General features: G+C 37.6%; 1 protein-coding gene across 1 annotated transcript in view; it reads right to left on the bottom strand.

Moving 5' to 3' along the window:
- Positions 1-19048, bottom strand: part of OVCH1 (ovochymase 1) — a 53803-nt gene that overhangs the window by 11380 nt on the left and 23375 nt on the right. The window contains 8 exon segments of the mRNA XM_053919775.2: positions 8730-8759; positions 8850-8952; positions 9674-9809; positions 10757-10813; positions 10816-10890; positions 15085-15309; positions 16154-16298; positions 18760-18904. Coding sequence (XP_053775750.2) covers positions 8730-8759; positions 8850-8952; positions 9674-9809; positions 10757-10813; positions 10816-10890; positions 15085-15309; positions 16154-16298; positions 18760-18904 — 916 coding nt within the window.

Raw genomic sequence — 19048 nt, 5'->3', positions numbered from 1 at the left:
TATTTCCCTACAAATGCAGTAAGAAATAATTTTCATATTACAAAATGAGAGTAAAGAACAAGGTAGTTTGAAAAGTTGATCTGAGTACTTGGCTAGACTAAATACATGAGCAAAATTATGTGCAACTAAAATTCAGCTTCACAGCATATACAAGTCAAATTACACATATTCATCAGGTAGGATAATTTGGATCACTTTCAGATAGTTGAAACCAGGATACTAAGTTTCATAAAGGCCAAGGGGCTACTACACCAGAAAAAAGAACTGAGGAATTCAGTCACATTGTTGGGCTCCTCCAAATATTCTAGGTATTATCATCCAACCTAAAGTTAACGTCATCCAAAAATTGGCTTATTTCATCAACAATCTTAGCTCTTTAGTCTCACTATATTTTGGTGCAGCCAAAAGAAGTAGAAGAAGGAGGAGAAGGAGGAGCAGGAGGAGGAGGAGGAGAAGGAAAAGAAGGAGAAAAAGAAAAAAAAATGGAATGTGTGCATGTGAGAGAGAACAGAGAGACAGAGAAATATATCCATAATGCAAAAGACAGAAAATATGAGTATATAGAAAGAACATCAATAAATAGACTTAAAATAGCTAGGAGGATTCCCATGAACAAAACAGATGATTTTCTTATCCATTAATTGGATAAGATGCTATTTCCTTACCCTCCACTCTCTAATCTACCCTGGGTCTCCATTACCTCCAAAGTTTAACACTAAGAAAACTAATTCAAGTCCATACTTCACTATAAAGCAACTAGAATCAGGACAGACGCCTGGAAGTTTTTGACAGAAGTCACAGTGTACTTTTTACTAAACAGTGCTTAGCAACAAGGATATTCTTGATTCTATTTCCATAATACTGTGTAACTGAATCCAAGCCAACTGGATTCCTTCCCTCCTTTATAGTCTTACCTTTATCTTTAACTTTTCCTCTCATGGCATCTAGAATAAGGGAATATTCAGGGTCAATACATCCAAGCAAATACTTTATAATTTTTATTCTTCTGATTATAAATGTGATACAAGCACATTGTAGAAAATTTCAAAAATACAGGGAGTTCAAAAAAGAAAATAAAAAGTCTCCTGTCGTTCCATGCTATAGTGACTAATGCTAACATTTTAATGTCAATCCTGTCAGGCATTTTTCTATGCTACTTGTACATTTTTAAAAACTGTATGATATTTTGTGGCTCTATATTTTCAATTCACATAGATAGGACATAATTTCTATTGGCATACTTTATAATTTCAAGAATATGAAAGATGAGTCAGATCTTTAACAAACCTCATACACAGTATGTAATTCTAATAATTTCTTCTGTCACTAGAAAAGTGCCTGCACTAAAGATCTTCTGTGTTTACTGGAAAGCCAGAATTGAATATGTGGAATAACAGTCTCCTGAGTTAACTTTAACTCATACTTCAGCTCTCAGCCAGGGGATTACCATAAACAGAGCAGATACATTTTGTACCCATTCACTGCACAAGGAGCAACCTTCTTACTCTTTATTCCCTAGTTTGCTTTGTCTGTAATGTATTTTCCTTTATTCAAACAAACAACTATTGAGCACCAGTTATTCACTAGGCATGGCTGTCATTTTGGGAGACAACAGCGATGGGGCATGCTTGGTGTGACTCAGGGACAGCCACAAGTTTGACGTGGCTGGTGTGTAGTGCGTATTGGGAAAAATGGTAGGATAAATCGAGAAGGTAGCCAAGATCAAGATCATACAGCAACATGTAGGTCAGTGTAAGGACTTTCAGTATGAATGAGTCGGGAAAACATTGGAAGATTATAAGCAGAAGAATAACATATCTGAACTATTTACTTTAAAATGATCATGCTAGCTGATATGAGTAAAATAGACTGAAAAGACACTCATATCAGAATGTTATATTGGAATTGTTGAGAAATAGTTAGAGCCTAGATCTATTTTACTGAAAGGCCCATATGTGAGCTATGGTATATTCAATGTGAAATGTGAGAAAAAAAGCCAAGGACAACAAAAATTAATGGCTTGAGCAATAAATCAGTAAAATGGAGCTGTCATCTACTGAGATGGGAAAGCTTGGTAGAAAAAGAATTTGGAGGCAGGGGTATGAAATCAAGAGTAGAATTTTGGTCATGTTAAGTTGGAGATGTTCACTATACACCCAAGTGGAGAAGGAGGCGCTTGCATAAACGAGGCTGGAGTTCAGAAAAAGAGTTGGCCTGGAGATATGTGTTTGGGAGTCATCTGTGCACAGACAGCATTTAAAGCTAGGGGTTGCACACTCGCTCACTTAAGAGCGAGTGTAGGTAAAGAAGAAAAGAGAGTCAAGTCCTGGGTCCTGGAACACCTCAACCTTCAGTGGTAGAGAAAATGAGGAATGATCAGGGAGGTGAGAGGAGAGCCCAGGGAAAGTCGTGAGCTGGAGGCTAAGTGAGGCTCCAGAAGGAAGGAGACTTCATCTGTGTCAAACGCTGGGGGTAGGACCGAGAAGCAACCACTGGATCTGGATTTTGGAAGTCACTGGTAGCTTTGGCAAGAACAATGTCTATGGAATGGTGAGGAAAAAGTCCTATGGTAATGGATTCAAGGGCAAAAGGGGGGACAGTAAATAGAAACAAATTTCATGGTGCTTTACTCTAAGAAAACAGAGAAATTAAAGTTTTCCTAGAAGTCCATCCCCATCCTTTACCAAACTACACAGAATCCCTCTGCTATATATTTCCATTGCATTTTGTATTTTTCCTCCCAAACTTAATACATTTATTTTTTTTCACTCTATGTTTTTCTATATGATTATTTGATTATTTACTAGCTCCCCTATGATACTGTAAATTCTACTGGGGCAGGGACTGTCTTGTTCACTGCTGAATCCTCCTGGCATAAGTTTAAAACAATTGGCTGATAGAATAATTACAGGCTTAAACGTGAGGTTTTATTCCTGTTTGTTCATGTGAGTCCCTAGCAGGGGTGTCCAGCCTGCTGCCTAAGGGCTGCACGTGGCCCAGGAGGGCTATGAATGCGTCCCAACACAAAATCGTAAATTTATTTAACCCATTATGAGATTTGTTTGTTTTCGTTAGTGTTTCTACATTTAATATTTGGCCCAAGACAACTCTTCCTCTTCCAGTGTGGCCTGGAGATGCCAGAAGTTTGGACCCGCTGCTGTCTTTGACACAGCCTCTGAGCCCGACACAAGTCTCTCTGGTTATCTTCCACCAACGCTTCTCACCTTGTCAGACTGAATTAAGTAAACTTTTTTCTAGAAATGTCTCTTCAATTGTATTTCAATTAACATTTTTAATGGGGATTAATTGATTAATCTTAAGAACTGGAGCAATTCTAATAATATAATTGCAAGTGTTTTCTCCATGACACCCGGTTTCTATAATTTGAAATAATTTTGAATTTTCATAATACCATCAGTGCCTTTGCCCAAACCACAGCAATGTTAGGCAAAGCATATTTTTCAATAGCCCTATTGCAACTAATGTATATGAGCTATATACATTAGCTCACACCAAACAAGTAAAAGAGAACTAATTTACTCTTGATAGTCACACATTAAGGAATTTCAAAAGAGAAAAGCTACTTAAATTTTTAATCGGGATAAAATATTCCTACTATATTTTTATAATATTCCAAGTACCAAAAAAAATAGACAAAATTTTTAGGTGTTATACAAAATAGTAATAAATCTGATCAATCTTGTACTTTATAGAGATTTAGATTGAGGCCTCCACAAATTAGAGAAGTCAAGACCTTAGATAGTATTTTTGTCTTCTCCCCCAAAGCTGACAAATGAAACAGAGAATTCTAATATATTTATTTGGTAACATAGTCTTCCTAACATAGCACAATAAAACAAGCACATAACAAAATGAAAAAAGCAACAGACTTCCCAGAAATATGAAAAGAATATCTCAAAGAAAATTCTTCCTGGGCTGAACTGACATTGTACATGAAAATCAACATCGTAAAAGGACCACTAGTTTTTAATGAAGGCGAATGCCCTTCACATAATTTTTCTAGCAAACAAGAAAAAATTATTACTATACATTAAGGCAAAGGTTATTAAGCAAAATAAGAGAGAAAAATCCTGTTTTTGAAATTACAGATTTATACCATATCTATTCCCAACAATATAAAGATGGGAAAATCAAGCAAAATAAAACCCAACTAGAATAGAGAGATAAAAGCCCTAGATTCCCGAGTCTAAGCAGTTCTTAGGGAGGGGTTGTAAACCAACTAGGACACAGTATAATATCTGGAATAACCTTGATAGATATCATAAAGCTATATATTACAAGAGAAAGTGACAGGCTCTAGCCAGTTCCTCAGGGAACAAAAACATTACTCTTGTCACCACACTTAAGAAAAATACTCACACACAGGGAGTGTATTCGAGCCTTTGCAATATAGAACCTTCATGTATTCACAGCATAGTCAAATGAGTAAGAAGCAGGTTGCAGTAATTGGCACGAAAGTTAAAACCACTGGCTAGTCTAAATGAAATTGTTAAGGCAATAGTTTTTAGATGTCTCCCGAGACACAGAATCCTAGCTCTAATTAGCAATGGTTCAGCCTCCCGTTACCCCGGGATCTCCAAGGCATCCTTCAGAAGGCGATGGAGTCTGAACTCCTTCTGAGAAGGTTCTCTCTGTATGAGGCACACCGCCAATAGCCAGAATGTTGTCATGAAGTTCTCCCCCAAGGCGCTAATCCAGCTCCTAGCACAAAACCATTCTCCTTCCTCTTTTGCTTTTTATAGTTTTATTTTAAGATCACAGTGTTCATTTACTGAAGAAAACTTACAGAATTTCAAAACTAATTATTCATAATCTTGTACTCCAGAAATATCCACTTAAACTTTAGACCTTTATTTTAGTCATATGTAGCACTTTAAAAATATTTAATTATACGATGTAGCTTTCCATCCTGGTCTGCTCGTTCAACATTACATGTAAAATTTTTCAATTTTATTAAAAAGTCATGTGAAAATAATTAGTGCCTGCATAACATTTTTACCTATGGATTTATAATACTTTTCTTAACCAATATTCCATTTAAATTTTGGGGGCCATGATAAATAACACTAGCTAAATGAATACCTTGTTCATAAATGTCTCTACACATGTGTAAAGTATATTTTTAATTGGTATGGCTAAAAGTTGAAACATTAAATCAAAGTTTAGCTTTGAAAAATTTCTAAGCCTCCCCACAGAAAGCATACTCCATACTACATCTCAATGACAACATAAAAATGCCAGCCACATTACATTTTATTCAATAAATGTAATCATTCTCCAAAATCTTTATTCTCAATTTACTAGATAAAATTTTTCTCAGTTCTGTTTTAACCAGGCTAAATGTTTTTCTCATATTTATTTATTTGCCTCTAAACTGCTCACTTGGGTCATTGGCCCATTTTCCTGGTAGGGTCCATCTACACAAACAGGGATTCTGAGTTGTATTTCAAAATTAATTGGTTAAACCCCCATTCACTGTAGCTATTTAAAATTTTTTTACATTTTCACTTTAATTTAAAAAATAAACTTGTGCTTTATACTTGGTAAGTCAAGTAGCAGTTGATTAGAAAGGTTACAGTCAAGGGTTCTCCGAAGGCTGATGATTTAAATGTGCTTCCTATGACAGGCCATTTTGACTTTGATCACACACAGTATTCTTGGAATCAAATCTTCGTACAAAGGTAGTGTGCTATAACACTCCTAGTTTCACGGTTTCAAGTCAATAATCCCAGGAACTGTTAAGCTTTTTGCTATTGTAGAAAAACTCTGCCCTTTTTAGCTAACAGATGGCCTGAGGATTACTTCATTGTGACAAGACACCAAATAAAAAGATTTCATTTAGATTGTATAGTGACTGATATGTGAATATTCTCTAACCTCTCTTATCTGTTACAAAAGGCTAATGATTAATCCAGTGCTTTCTGTTCCCAAAATCACTTGGGTCAATAGTCGGTCATTCTCTTGGAAAATGAACAAAAAGTCCAACGCTTTGAAGACTTGTTTTAACTTGAAACTTAACCAAAGCTGAGTCAAAGATATTGAGACCTATACATTTATTTTTACCGATTTGAGCTTTTCTAATACTGATTTTAAAATTCTCTATGTTAATTACCTTAACTCTTTCTCAGAGTTGTTGAAAATGCCACCTACTTGCTTTTTAAATTTGGTTTTGGTTAGAGCAGAAAGGTTTTAATTATATAGGAATTTATTGATAATTTTCTGTTCTCTTTCATTGCTTTTATATGATAAGGTCCTTCTCCATCCATAGTTAAAATAATTACCTGTATTTTATACATTTAATGGCTAGGAAAAAATGTTTAACTCTTTAATCAGCTCTTCTATGATATGATGAAAAATATAATTTATTTTCCTCTCTGGTTTATAATGCTAAATTTATCATATTAATGCCTATATTTTTGATTTCCCTTCTGGTCCACTCATGTGTGTCTCTTCTTGTACTAGCACTACACTGTTTTGGTTATCACTATTTCAAAATATGTTTTAATACCTGATAATTTGCTTCATCTGGTCTTTTGCCCCCCAAAAAATATTATTAGCTAGTCTATTTATCTTAAGGATAAACCTTAGAGTTATTATTAATTTCTTCCTTAGTCTCAAAAAAAATTCCCATTGGAATTTTGTTGGGAAATATACTTTTTAATTAATTTGGGGTAAATTAACATTAATTCTGTCTTCCAGTATTAGAACATGCTACTTTTCTCTGTTCTGATCTCTGGGGGGTGGGGGTCGGGGGCGGGAATTGGGGGTGTGGTGGATGTGGATATGTGTGCCAAGTTTTACATTTGATGATATATCTCATATATTATTTTAAGGTCATTCCTATCTTTATGTTTTTTGTTGTTAACTATAATTGGAGTCATTTTTCCATTATATCTGTTAACTAATTTTTACTGGTATGATTTTAAAGGTATAATTGCTGTGCAATTAATTTATTCCTAGTTTTCTTAATTTGACCTAGTTATATGACACATAATACATTTTTCAATATTAAAAATATTATCCTTGCATTATAGGGATAAATCATAGTACTTGGTTATATTAAATATCCATTGAACAACCTATTGACCTTAAGCATTGAGTTAGCCCTCAAAGCTTGTAAAATTTACTTGCAAAAATTGAAATAGGGTCATTAAAATTTGGGGGGGTAGAGATGGGAAGTAGTGCATATGTTTTAAGAACTGATTCTAAATAGAGAAGAATAGGTATGTAATTCATTAACATTCTAAATTATAACTGATATAGCTAATGTACTATTTCCCCCCTTTTCTATATTTCTTTGTTCTTCCAAACTGTGTACTCAGACAACTGATGCATGGAAACACAATAGGGAAACAACTGTCTAATCTTTTCTTCCAAGCAGCATAATTTAAAGGATAGAAATGGGAATGCGTATTTCTAATTCAAACACAGCAGAAGCTTGGTTTCTTTTATATTAATTAACATGCATTCTTATTAAATTCTCAAAACCACCTTATTAGGCAGTTCAAATAACAGGTATTTTGTAAGGCAAGAAAGGAAGAAGCACAGATGATTTACAAGGATGCTGGGCCCAGATCCTACATCTTCCCACAAGAGGCTATGATGCTTTTGATGCAAAATTATCTCAGGAACCAGGGAAGTTCTGTGTTTATTAACATTCCTTTCCGGGATGGTAATGTAAGCCCAAAGAAAGAAGGACAGTGGTTTCCCAATTGGCTGATTTATCAACTCTGGCATCTGGGTTGTTTTTCAATTTTAGGAAGTCAGAGTCCAGCAAAATGCCATATATCCTCTCCCTGTGGGCAGTCACCTTATGTCGGTAGGTATCTGTATTTTTAAGTACACTGGAATTTATAGTGCACGTGTATGAGTACGTGGCAGTGATGGTGGGGTGTCTGTTCTCATAAATCACATGAAAAGCAACAGGTAGATATTATTACTGCATGTCACAAATGAGGAAACCGAGTCTTAGGAAGCTTTGGGAACAATCCCAAAGACATTGAACTACAGGGGGGTAGAACTGAAATTTGAACCCAGGACCATCAGATCCCATCACATCGGGTACCGATGGTCCGCCATCCTAAACCTTGTTATCATCTCCCTTCTCCCAGTCCCCATGGCCATGTGGCAAATCTGGCCAAAGAAACTTAAATCTGCTACAGGATTCTGGGAAACATGTTGGCTTTGTCCATGGTGATAATCCTTCCTCATGCCCTTCTTCTTTTTTCTCCAGGGTCACGGCAAGGACTGAAATAGTCATTATAGAACTATTAGGAAAAGGCCAAGAAACCTGCAGTAACTTCAGTCTCCACAGAGTTGAACCGTCGAACTTGTGTATCCACATACCTCTAGATTTCCCTCTCTCTCTTTTTTTAGAAGAATAAATTTGTCACTGTAATCAGGTTTCGGGTTACTATCTAATAACCAAACCCATTTAATGCCTTTTCCTATAAATATTATTTTGCCTAATTGATGTTATAGTCTCAATTTTCTTATGCTATGTTTGTATAAAACTGCATTATTCATCCGTTATTTTTGGTACCTCTGGGCAAGTTTAATCTAGGTATGACCCAAGTGAGCAGCATAGAGTTAATTGGGTTTTGTTTTCAACTTAATTGAAGGGAATATTTGGTTAACCTCAATTATAAATTTTTTTAAATCAAAACAGTAGCCTATTTCGACATCATATAAGAGATGAATTTATTTACCTGTAAGTCACACTCTGAATATAAAACAATCTAAGAATATAAAAGAAAATCAAAAACATAGTTTTCCACGGGAGACTAGTCACCTATTAAGTTTTTGCCTGACCCAAGTCCTTCGCAAACCCACAGGTGACCCTGGCAGGCCAAGGGTGTCGGTTTCATCTGGAAGTTGATAATGTCTAGGCCAATGAGGTGACTCGGAGGGGCTAATAACCTCCAGCGGTACCTGTGACACAGATGGAAGAACGTCAGGAATGATTTCTAAACAGCATCTACTGTTATTTACTTTGTTCAGAATTTAAAGTGTCATTGTAATTGACTTAGTGTGCCAAGTTTTTATACCTACTTCTTTGTGCTTGGGTGAAAGAAAGATTTCTACTTTAACTTACAACAATTAAAAAAGATTCTCTAATACTTACTTTGTCAAAAGGTTTAAGTAAATTCACCCATCATGGTGAATGGCTGGTTAATCATGTAAAGTACTCTGAATTCTGACTGGCAATCTCTTAGAGTTAAGGGCCTACTCTTGCTGAATTGCCTCAAACTCCCCCAAATCACATAAATTTACTTCAGATTGATATTACATAAATCATCACTTTTCATTTATCCATTTAAATTTGTCTTACTGTTTAATTCCAGGAAAGTTCTATTTCCATCCTGGCAATTTAAGAACTACTTACTGAGTACCTACTAAGTGCTAGAAGATTCTACATATATTGTTTTAATCTCTAAAACTCTCTGAGATTTGACTTTCTGCTTTGCCTGATAAATGATCTCTTTTGTTCAAAAAGTACAATTTATTAACTGGGATAATCTTACAATCAGCTTTTGTATATTAAAGGCCTCAGATCAGGTGAAAAATAATGCTTCAGGCAAATACTAAGGGTTTCTACATGTCAAGTAATCATTCACATGCTTCTTTCATCCTAATTAACAGTCCTCCTCACCTCCTAGTAGTTCTGTGAAAATATCTTGGAATCCGTATGATTCCTGCAGGTTTGGTCAGAATAATGTTGTTACAAGTGGCCACGTGCTCTTGGTTTGAACTCTGAGGGAGTCTGTCTATTTTACTGACTTTTGGTCCTAAAAATAAAGAAAGAAAAGGAAATGAGAATAAAAGTAATTTTTAAAAGGTTTGCTATATGCCTCTTCAGATCAAAGCTGTAAATTTTCTTCTTTAAAAAAGTTAACAGTAGGTGGTGGTGAGTGTCACTGAAATGTGTCTATCTGAAACGTGCGAAGCCACAGAAAACCAGCCCCTCTTGGCATTGTGTTTGGCATAGTCTAGGGTCCATGGGAGGTAATGTGCAGTAAAAGCAGGTAAGGCTGGTTCCATGCACAGTTCCATCTGAAAACAACATTGTTGATATAGTGCTTCAGGGGGAAAAAAAAAACTTTTCATGTGATATGCATGCTTTTCTTTATTACTCGCATAACTTTTCCCCAGATATATCTTTGCAGTGAGTTTTGGTGCCAAGGAGAGAAGCAATCTTTCAGTTACTCTGCTCATCAAGAGTAGAAAATGCTCACTAATCACATGTTCTAAAATGCAGTCTGATAACTCTGAATTCCATAGAGTTTGCAGTAATAATCCTAGCATCTAATAGTTGTGTAGTTTGTTTTTAAAACTCGTTCTAACCTTTCATTATGATAATATCACTCTAAAGAAAACTCTGATAGAGAGGTAACAGCCGGTCCAGAGCCAGCTAAGCTTTCAAACCCAGATCCTCTGATCCATAAGAATTATAGCTGCAGAAAAGGCTCTCCGTGGTGTAAAATCACAATCACAATCAAAAACATTGTTTTGCAACCCACGTGTCTTAGCCGTGTCCAGAAACCACAATTCCGGGTGGTTTACAAGTCAGTCTAGTTGTCCCCGGGGCAGTTTCTCTACCTGGCCTGACCTACCTCCATCGCCTCAAACTTAACTCACGTCCCACAGAAACATGACTTCTTACACAATGCACAAGCTTTGAATATTTCTAAAAAGAAAAACATTGACTTTAAACTTTATAAATTTATACAATCACCAAACATATCTTGGACTCTAAAAACCGTATAACTTATGCCTAAAGCACCTTGTACAGGGAATGAAATGTCACCCTTACCAGCGGTCCAGAGCTCACAAAAATCATTGGGGAAAGCCTTCTTCCCCGTAATTCACCTAGGTTAAAAAAAGTCAAATCTAGTAAAAAACAAGGACTCAAGTTTTTGAGCAGGTTTTCTATTTTAGGAACTTGAATTATTTATTTTCAAGCATTATTTGTTTTTATTGAAATACATCTGGCATATAACATGGTGTAAATTTAAGGGATACAACATGTTGATTTGATACATTTAATATTGTATTATGGCAGTTGTGGCAATAGTTAGTACCTCAACCACATAATTATTTCTTCTTTTTTTTGTGGTAGAAGTAATTGATATCTAGTACCTTAGCAAGTTTGTTGATTAGAATACAATATTACTGCCTATACTTGCTATACTGTGCATTATTAGGTCCCTGAGTCATATTTGTCTATTAGTTGCAAGTGTGTACCCATCAGGGAGAAATTTACTCCAAATCACAACCTGAGGAAACAGGATTCCAGAACTCAAGTGACTCACCAGCGTCGCAGACTGGGGTGCTGAGGAGGGAGGGTCTGACCTGGGTCCATGAGTCCCGTACCATCGAGGCCTACTCTACCGTGTCACATTCCTCCTTGAAGGACAATAGGTAGTAAACTATTCTATCTTTAAATGATGGTGATATGCCATTTTCCTCCTACAAAATTAGCCTAATTATTAAAAATATTTCACCACAAAGATCCATAACAGAAAACTTTCTCTATCTGAAAGTTTTTTTCCCTACATAACAGTCTTTCTTCAATTGCTTTACTTTGCGAGCCTGAAGACAAAGATGGGAAAAAATTATAATCATGATTCTAAAACAATTTGGAGGGCTTATTAAGCAAATATGAAAAGAACCTGTGAGTTTTTTAGCATCAAACTCATCTACCATTGGACTGATGCCATATCATTCCATACCACTTACTTAAATTTCTCCTATTCAGAAAGACATTTGCGGCTTAGACTACATACAACTATGTGGTACCCGCATCCCAGATACTACTTCTCTCCCTTCTCACTTCTTGTCCCTCCCAGCTCACCCACATAACGCATTATACATTTTATTCTACCCCATTGTGCATCCGCTCCCCGCTAGAACATAAGCTTAATAAGGAAAAGGACTTTTTGTCCATTGGTTCACTACTGGATTCCCAAAACCAAGAAGAATCAGTCTCTGGTCCATAGTAGGTGCTCCACGCATACTTAGAGAGAGGAAGAGAGAGAGGAGATGATATCCAAGAAGGAAAAAAATTAGTTGGTGTAACATATTTGGTAAATCATGTGGAAGTACTATTTGGCGAATAAGCAAATATTTACTTGTAGCAAGTAGAGATAAAGGCAGCTCTCGAATGAATTGCTGGCTCCCACAGGGGAAAAGATAGCATTTCGCAGTGTAGAAGAACACCATCCAACTTGAATGAGGGGCAATGTTTCCATTCCAGTCTCACAGTTCTGCTAGCCATCTGAAGAGATAAAACAATTCTAAAAAGATCAAGATGACAATTTCAACGCCAAGAAATGCTAGGTTGAAAAATTATAGTGGTTCCTTAGTTAGTCCACATAAAAGTGAAGCATGGTTTTCAATTGGTTATAATGACAGAGGAAAGTTTGTCCAGAAAAATGTGTCATTGTATATGAGAACCTAGTATATAATAAAGATAGTGATGTAAATTGTATCAAAAATAACTTATTTTTAAAGAAACAGGTATAGCATTGCTTTACTATATAATACATTTTAGCAGGACTAAAGAAGTAAAGTTTTAATTAATTTTTTTCCAGAACTCAGGATGATTTTTTAAATGTAAAAGCAAGGAGATAAATCACAGATCAGAGATATGTATGAAGCTATTTAAGCAAATAAAATTTAGAATGTTTACAGCAACATATACTAAAATTTAAAGGCAAATCACAACCTTATGAATAAGTACTTGCAACTTATGATAAAGAAAAAATATCTTTGTATATAAAAGTTTTTATAAACCAATAAAAAGAATAACACTTATGAATGGATGACAATGACAAAAAATAAAAAATACAAATAGCTAAGCAATATATGAAAAGTATATTAATATTTTTGAAAAGTAAAATGCCTATCAAATTAATATATTAGGTTACGGGCATGGTGGAAGAGGCTCCCATGCGTCGCTAATGGCAGCAAAAACTGATATGGCCTTTGTGAAGAGTGATTTAGCAGTACACATTCATGTGAAAAATGTTCTCAGTCTTTAGGTGTTATCCTAATTTGGGGAGATACAGAAGGGAACAGAACAGCAAGATCCCTGCTCTTATGCAGCTTTCATTTTAGTCAGGTAAATGAAGATGATTTCACGTAAAGACCGAGGCTGAAAATGAAATAACTAGCAGAATATGATAGAAATTGATTGTCAGGAGGGAATAAATGATGCCACTTTAGACTGACAAGGTGTCATTGAGGAGGTGATCTTTCATTCATTCATTCATTCATTCAACACCTTCCATGTGTCAGGTACTGTTCTAGGCACTGGGGATTCTTGAAGTGAAGAGACAAAAGTTTCAGCCCTCAGGAAGCTCACATTCAAAGGGAAAGACACAGGCATGAAAAAAAAACCCTGCAAAATATATGAGAAGTCAGTAAGTGCTAAGAAAAGGGCACTAAGAAGTACACAGGCAGGAGGTGATGCAATTTACGTCAGTCAAGGTAGGACTCATTAGGAAGGTGACATTCTAGTCAACACTTGAGGGAGGTGAGGGACAAGGAGGAGAAGAAGGTCTTTGTACAGCTGGGCAAAGTAGGTACACAAGGGCCCTCAGGTGAGAATGAAAGTGCCCAGGGCAGTGGACTTAGGGGCAGAGAGGGGAAAGGTGTGCTAGGATTCAGAATTTATTCCATCCAGCATCCAGCTATGAGGAGAAGATCTTGAGCCGTTTTACGAGGCGTGGCAAAGATGGTCTGATTGTAGGGGAGAAATGGTCACAGTGGACAGGCCAGTTAACAGTTTTTTCTGAAGTCTAAACGAGATAGTATTTTGAAAGAAAGATCCCTTTAACAAATGTGTGTCTTTTCTCTTGGGGGCAATGCTTTCACTCACTCCTCTGCCATCTTGCCAAACCCATAGATGAATGGAGCAAAAAACTATGGGACATTTACACAATGGAATACTATGCAGCGGAAAGGAAGAAGGAGCTCCTACCCTTTGCGACAGTGTGGATGGAACTGGAGAGCAGTATGCTAAGTGAAATAAGCCAGGCAGTGAAAGACAAATACCATATGATCACACTTATAAGTGGAACCTAGTCAACAAAACAAGCAAGTAAAATATAACCAGAGACACTGAAATTAAGAACAAACTGACAGTAACCAGAGGAGAGGTGGGAGGAGCTAATGGGGGGAGAAGGGAGAAGGGTTGTCAGAAACATGTATAAAGGACCCATGGACAAAACCAAATGGGGGTTTGGATCAAGGGTGGGAAGTGGGGATGGCTGGGGTGGAGGGGAGTGATGGGGAAAAATGGAGACAACTGTGCTTGAACAACAATAAAAAAAATTGTGAAAAAATTGTGTGTGCCTTTTAAGTCAATGATTTAACCTCTCACCCTAATGTAAACCTGAGAAAATAATCTCACTTTCAGAGCAATTTTCCTGGCCTCCATGTACTCCTGAATCAAGCACATGCATAGGTGTGTGTACCATACACACTCACAATGACACACACAAACTTATCTACATTCCAGGTTTCCCCATTAACCATATTATGCCCAACACTTTCCTCGTTGCTAAGGGACAAAAGGCCTGTGTTACACCTACACAAACAAGACGTGGCAACTCTGTTGTGTTGAACAAAAATGGGTTTGCTGGTACATGAAATAAAATGACGGCTGGCATGCTACTAACAATATTTTTAATTCTGCCATTTTAAAAGCCTTTAATGTATTTTGCTTCACTTTAAAATTCAATACAACCTCCCCACCCCCATTTTTAACCATCTTGACTCCTACATAGACACATTTCAGGCATTCTGGTGTGGTTTTGGTATGTTTGAAGAAGTCTGTCCCTTCTGTCTTTTTTTCCCTTGACTATACAAACAATAAAATACACACACACTCAACCTATAGTATACCCGTTTTGTAAATTTTGAACATACTAGGTGTATTTAGGAAAAAAGCCATGCCTACTATGTGGATCACCATTTTGGTGGTATTATTACCAAGTCCAAGAAGCGCCTCTACAGAAGAGAGCTCCAGCCCGAAGTTCAAACGCCAGGAAGGGTTACCGGACATCCTTCCCTCCCTGTGGCCTTCTTCACAAATAGTCAGGACCGAGTCTTGACTCATATGAGAGCCAGGGAGTGACAAGTACTCAACCGTAAATTTTGCCATACTGCTTGGTGAGACTCTGAGCACCCAAGAACATTCCGGTTTCCCCCGATTACCCAGTGGATTCCTTGGAGTTGAAAAAGAGCCTCTGGGCTCTTCAAGCTCCACTTCAGAGGAACAGCCTGCAGTTCAGAACCCACAGACACCAGGGACCAACATAAGCAAAGCCAAGAAAGGTTATTTCTTTCCTTCTTTGAGATACAACTAAAGATCTGTTCCTAAATCTTCACTAAGTTCACTGAGTATTTATCCTACTGGGACTAATGATTACATGCATGCAGTTTGTGATTGAGGTCAAGAAAAGGAGAATTTGCGGAAAGCACTTGAATGTCTCTCATTTCTCTGACTTGTTTGTAAGTTCAAGGACACTGTTAGACCTTCAGGGATACCTACGGAGCTTCAGATGCCAGTAGCTCTCTGGCCCACTGACTTTGTAACCAGCTTCTCCTTCTTCAGGTTACATCTTTGACTGCTCCTTCTTCCCTTATGCCTGTTTAGTCCCTTGATAAAAATCTTCTGCAATTATATATTGAAATACTCATATTTAAACTAACATGTTTTAATGTGTATTTGTTAATTATATATATATATGCTTATATATGTTCTGTGTAGAAAAATTAATAATCTAACCAAGTAGAGATGCAGGGTGGAAGAAGGGAAATAAAATGCTACAAGAATTCAGGTTGCTATTCCACTGCCCAGTCTTCCGTTGTTTCTCTGCAAATTCTCCTTTTCATTTATGTGGCTACGGTAACTTATAGGTTTATTAAATCTATTTTGACTTAATAGTAACCTACCTGATTTCCCAGTCTCTAATCTTCCCCCACCATGCCCTCCAATCTGGGAACAGTGTACAAAACAAAAGAACTGAGTTCTTTCTTTGTTTTGTAAGCTTTGTTTTGTAATGCGGCTGTGAAGAATCCCACTGTGCTGCCAGTCATGTACAAGTAGAGCACATACACTTACAGTAGTGGGCTACGACATCTAGGTTTGCGTAAGCACCATCTATGATGTTTGCACAAAGAGGAAATCTCCTAATGACGTATTTCTCAGAATGTATCCTTGTCATTGAGCAGGGCGCGTGACCTAGAATTATACAACCCACCAAGACCTAATCACAAGGCAATAAAAAGTCAGTCAGACCGATGCACGTAAGGAGATTGATTCAGTAATCAAAAACATTCCAACAGAGAAAAGCCCAGGACCAGACAACTTCACTGATGAGTCTACTTAAACATTTAAAGAATTAACTCCAATCTTTTGCAAACTCTTCAAAAAAAACTGAAGAGGCGGGAACACTCCCAGGCTCATTTAATGAGGCCAGCATTAGCCTGAGACCCAACACAGACAGGAATGCTACAAGAAAAGAAAATCACGGGCCAGTATCCCTGATAAATATAGATGCAAAACTTCTCAACAAACTACAGACAGACCCTGAGTTATGATGGTTTGACTTACAATTTTCGACTTTATGATGGTGCAAAAGCAATATGCAGTTAGTAAAAACCGTACTTTGAATTTTAATCTTTTCCTGGGCTAGCAATATACAGTATTATCTATTGCTCTCTAGCGGTGGTGGTCGATGGCAGTGAGATAATTTTGCCCAACTGTAGGCTAGTGTAAATGTTCTCGGCACATTTAAGGTAACTGAGGGTAAGCTATGATGTTTACTAAAAACATTTCCATTTAATTATATTTTCAACTTACGATGGGTTTATTAGGATGTAACTTCACCATAATTCAAGGAGCATGTGTACTAGCAAACTAAATGCAAAACTGAATTCAAAAGGTTGTATTGGCTGCAAATTTGGTCATGCCACAGCCAAAGTGACTTTTGTAAAAGAAATAAGAGTAAGTGCCAACCAAGACCATGACGTGCGGGTCACCTCTGACATGAACCTAATTCCCTCCCCAGTTCTTACTGGCTCCCTTGACAGAGAAGAAGGTCTTCCCTCAATGTTACCTGCAGTCAAACGTGACAGACAGTAGCGCCATTTGTGATTTTCTTGATTCAAAGCAGAGAGAAAAAACACCCCTCAAAAGAGAAAGAATGAACACATTAATTTAGAATACTTTTTTTTTTTTTTTTATAATATAACTTCATGTCCTCTAACAAACCTGGGAGTGTCTTTCTCATATTCCTCAGATCTTCCAATCCCCACCCTGGCTCTGTGCCTGTGGGCTCCTCCCCCACCCCACTCCATCCCACCCATGAAGGAGGCCAGAAGTGCAGGAAGTGCTTCCCTTACAACCCTCGAACTAGGACTTCAGGGACGTAGTGTGTAAATATCCCAGCTCTCCCACCCCTCAGAAGGGGTAACTGTTCTCAGAGTATTCTCAGTCTGGCATCACTGCCAGGCTTCTGCTGCAGAACGAAGCTCAGTCCCCCACTGTGGTAGCTGCCCTCTACCTCCTTCTCACCTTCCCTCCAGTGATCTGCACTTCCTGAAGAGACACTGCACTTGAGTACTTGTCACGGGCTCTGCTTCTGGGGAATGCAAATTAAGATTCACAGCCATATAACAGCATCTGAGTAGTGCTTGATGCCATGAAAAGGTTTAAGTGCAAGAAACTTATAGTCAAGGTTAAGAAGGGACCACTTCCCTTCTCTCTTCATGCTTTCAGGTGGAAGGATCTCTATTCAGATTAATACCCAGTTTTTTTTTCCCCACAGAGGTGACATTCATTGGTTCATGTTTCTTGATGGGGAGAGAGTGCTACCAAAAAGCAGTGAGGACTAGTTATTTGTTCTTTCTTTCCTCTCTACTCTAGACCAGTATGAAACTTGTGAAGACCACAGCTTTCCTTTAAGTGGGCTGCTCAAATCCACACTAGATGTTGAAGGTGGGCTACGAGTGTTAGAAACCCTTTTTGGTTGTGCATCTAAAATCTCATTCCTTAGTTGCCTTTGTGAATAGTAAAGCTGGTGTTTGCAATGCATTTGCCCATATTCTGTCTTTTTCTTAGCTGATTCTGAACTTGCCAATAGTGTGATTGCCCCCGTGAATACATCTACAATATCACTGAAATTAAACTAGTGTTTTGTGATTTGGTTTTCACTGTATATGAAAACCATTTTTTCAAAGGTTCTTATTTTCTTCATGTTTACTTTATTTTACTCCTTGGTAGAAAAACAAGTGTGAGTGCACTGGAGATTAATAACTATTTAAAACAATGAAACTCTTCAGTGATAAATAGGATACATTAATTTAGAATCCTCGTTTGCTTGTTCCTCTCTTCCCAAAGACTGAAACATATCTGAAAACATCTCCCCACCTGCAGGCCAGTTTGGTGCTGCTGCCATCTCTTAGCTTCGCATGGCCCCTCTCTGTACCCACTGCTCTTCTGGCTGTAGGTTCTTTCCACCCACCTCTACCATCTCAGCAAGCTTGGATACAGTAATTCACTCTGCCTGTCCTTCCGGCCTTTGGGTGAGGGGATGTGGCATGATGCTATGAAGCACAGACTAAGAGAGCTGTCTGTGGCTTCAAGAGTCGCCTCCTCTTGTACAAGGAGAATCTCCAGCAAATGACGACTTCCTGTCTTCCTCTGCGAAATCACACCCATCTCACCTGACAGCCCTCTCTCCCTCCCCCCGCAAGGCCAGTGCAGATCAGCCTCTCTTTGATCCTTCCAGGGTGAGGAGAATAGTAAGTGCAGTTGTAGATCTCTCTCTTGAACACAGGCACTTGAATCTGCTGTGGGCGACTCACCAGGCTACCATCCAATTAAGAAACAGACTCAGAAAGAGATCTTCACAATGATGGAAGCAAGAAGTTATGTTAAAAAATATTGAAGCTCAGACTTGCTCTGCACTAACATAATTGCAATCACTCCATTGTGCCTGAGCTGATGTAAAAT

This window comes from Desmodus rotundus, chromosome 3, assembly GCF_022682495.2.
Source record: "Desmodus rotundus isolate HL8 chromosome 3, HLdesRot8A.1, whole genome shotgun sequence".
NCBI lineage: Eukaryota > Metazoa > Chordata > Mammalia > Chiroptera > Phyllostomidae > Desmodus > Desmodus rotundus.
Note: the sequence above shows the minus strand (reverse complement) of the source record. Positions and strands in the feature narration are given on the sequence as shown.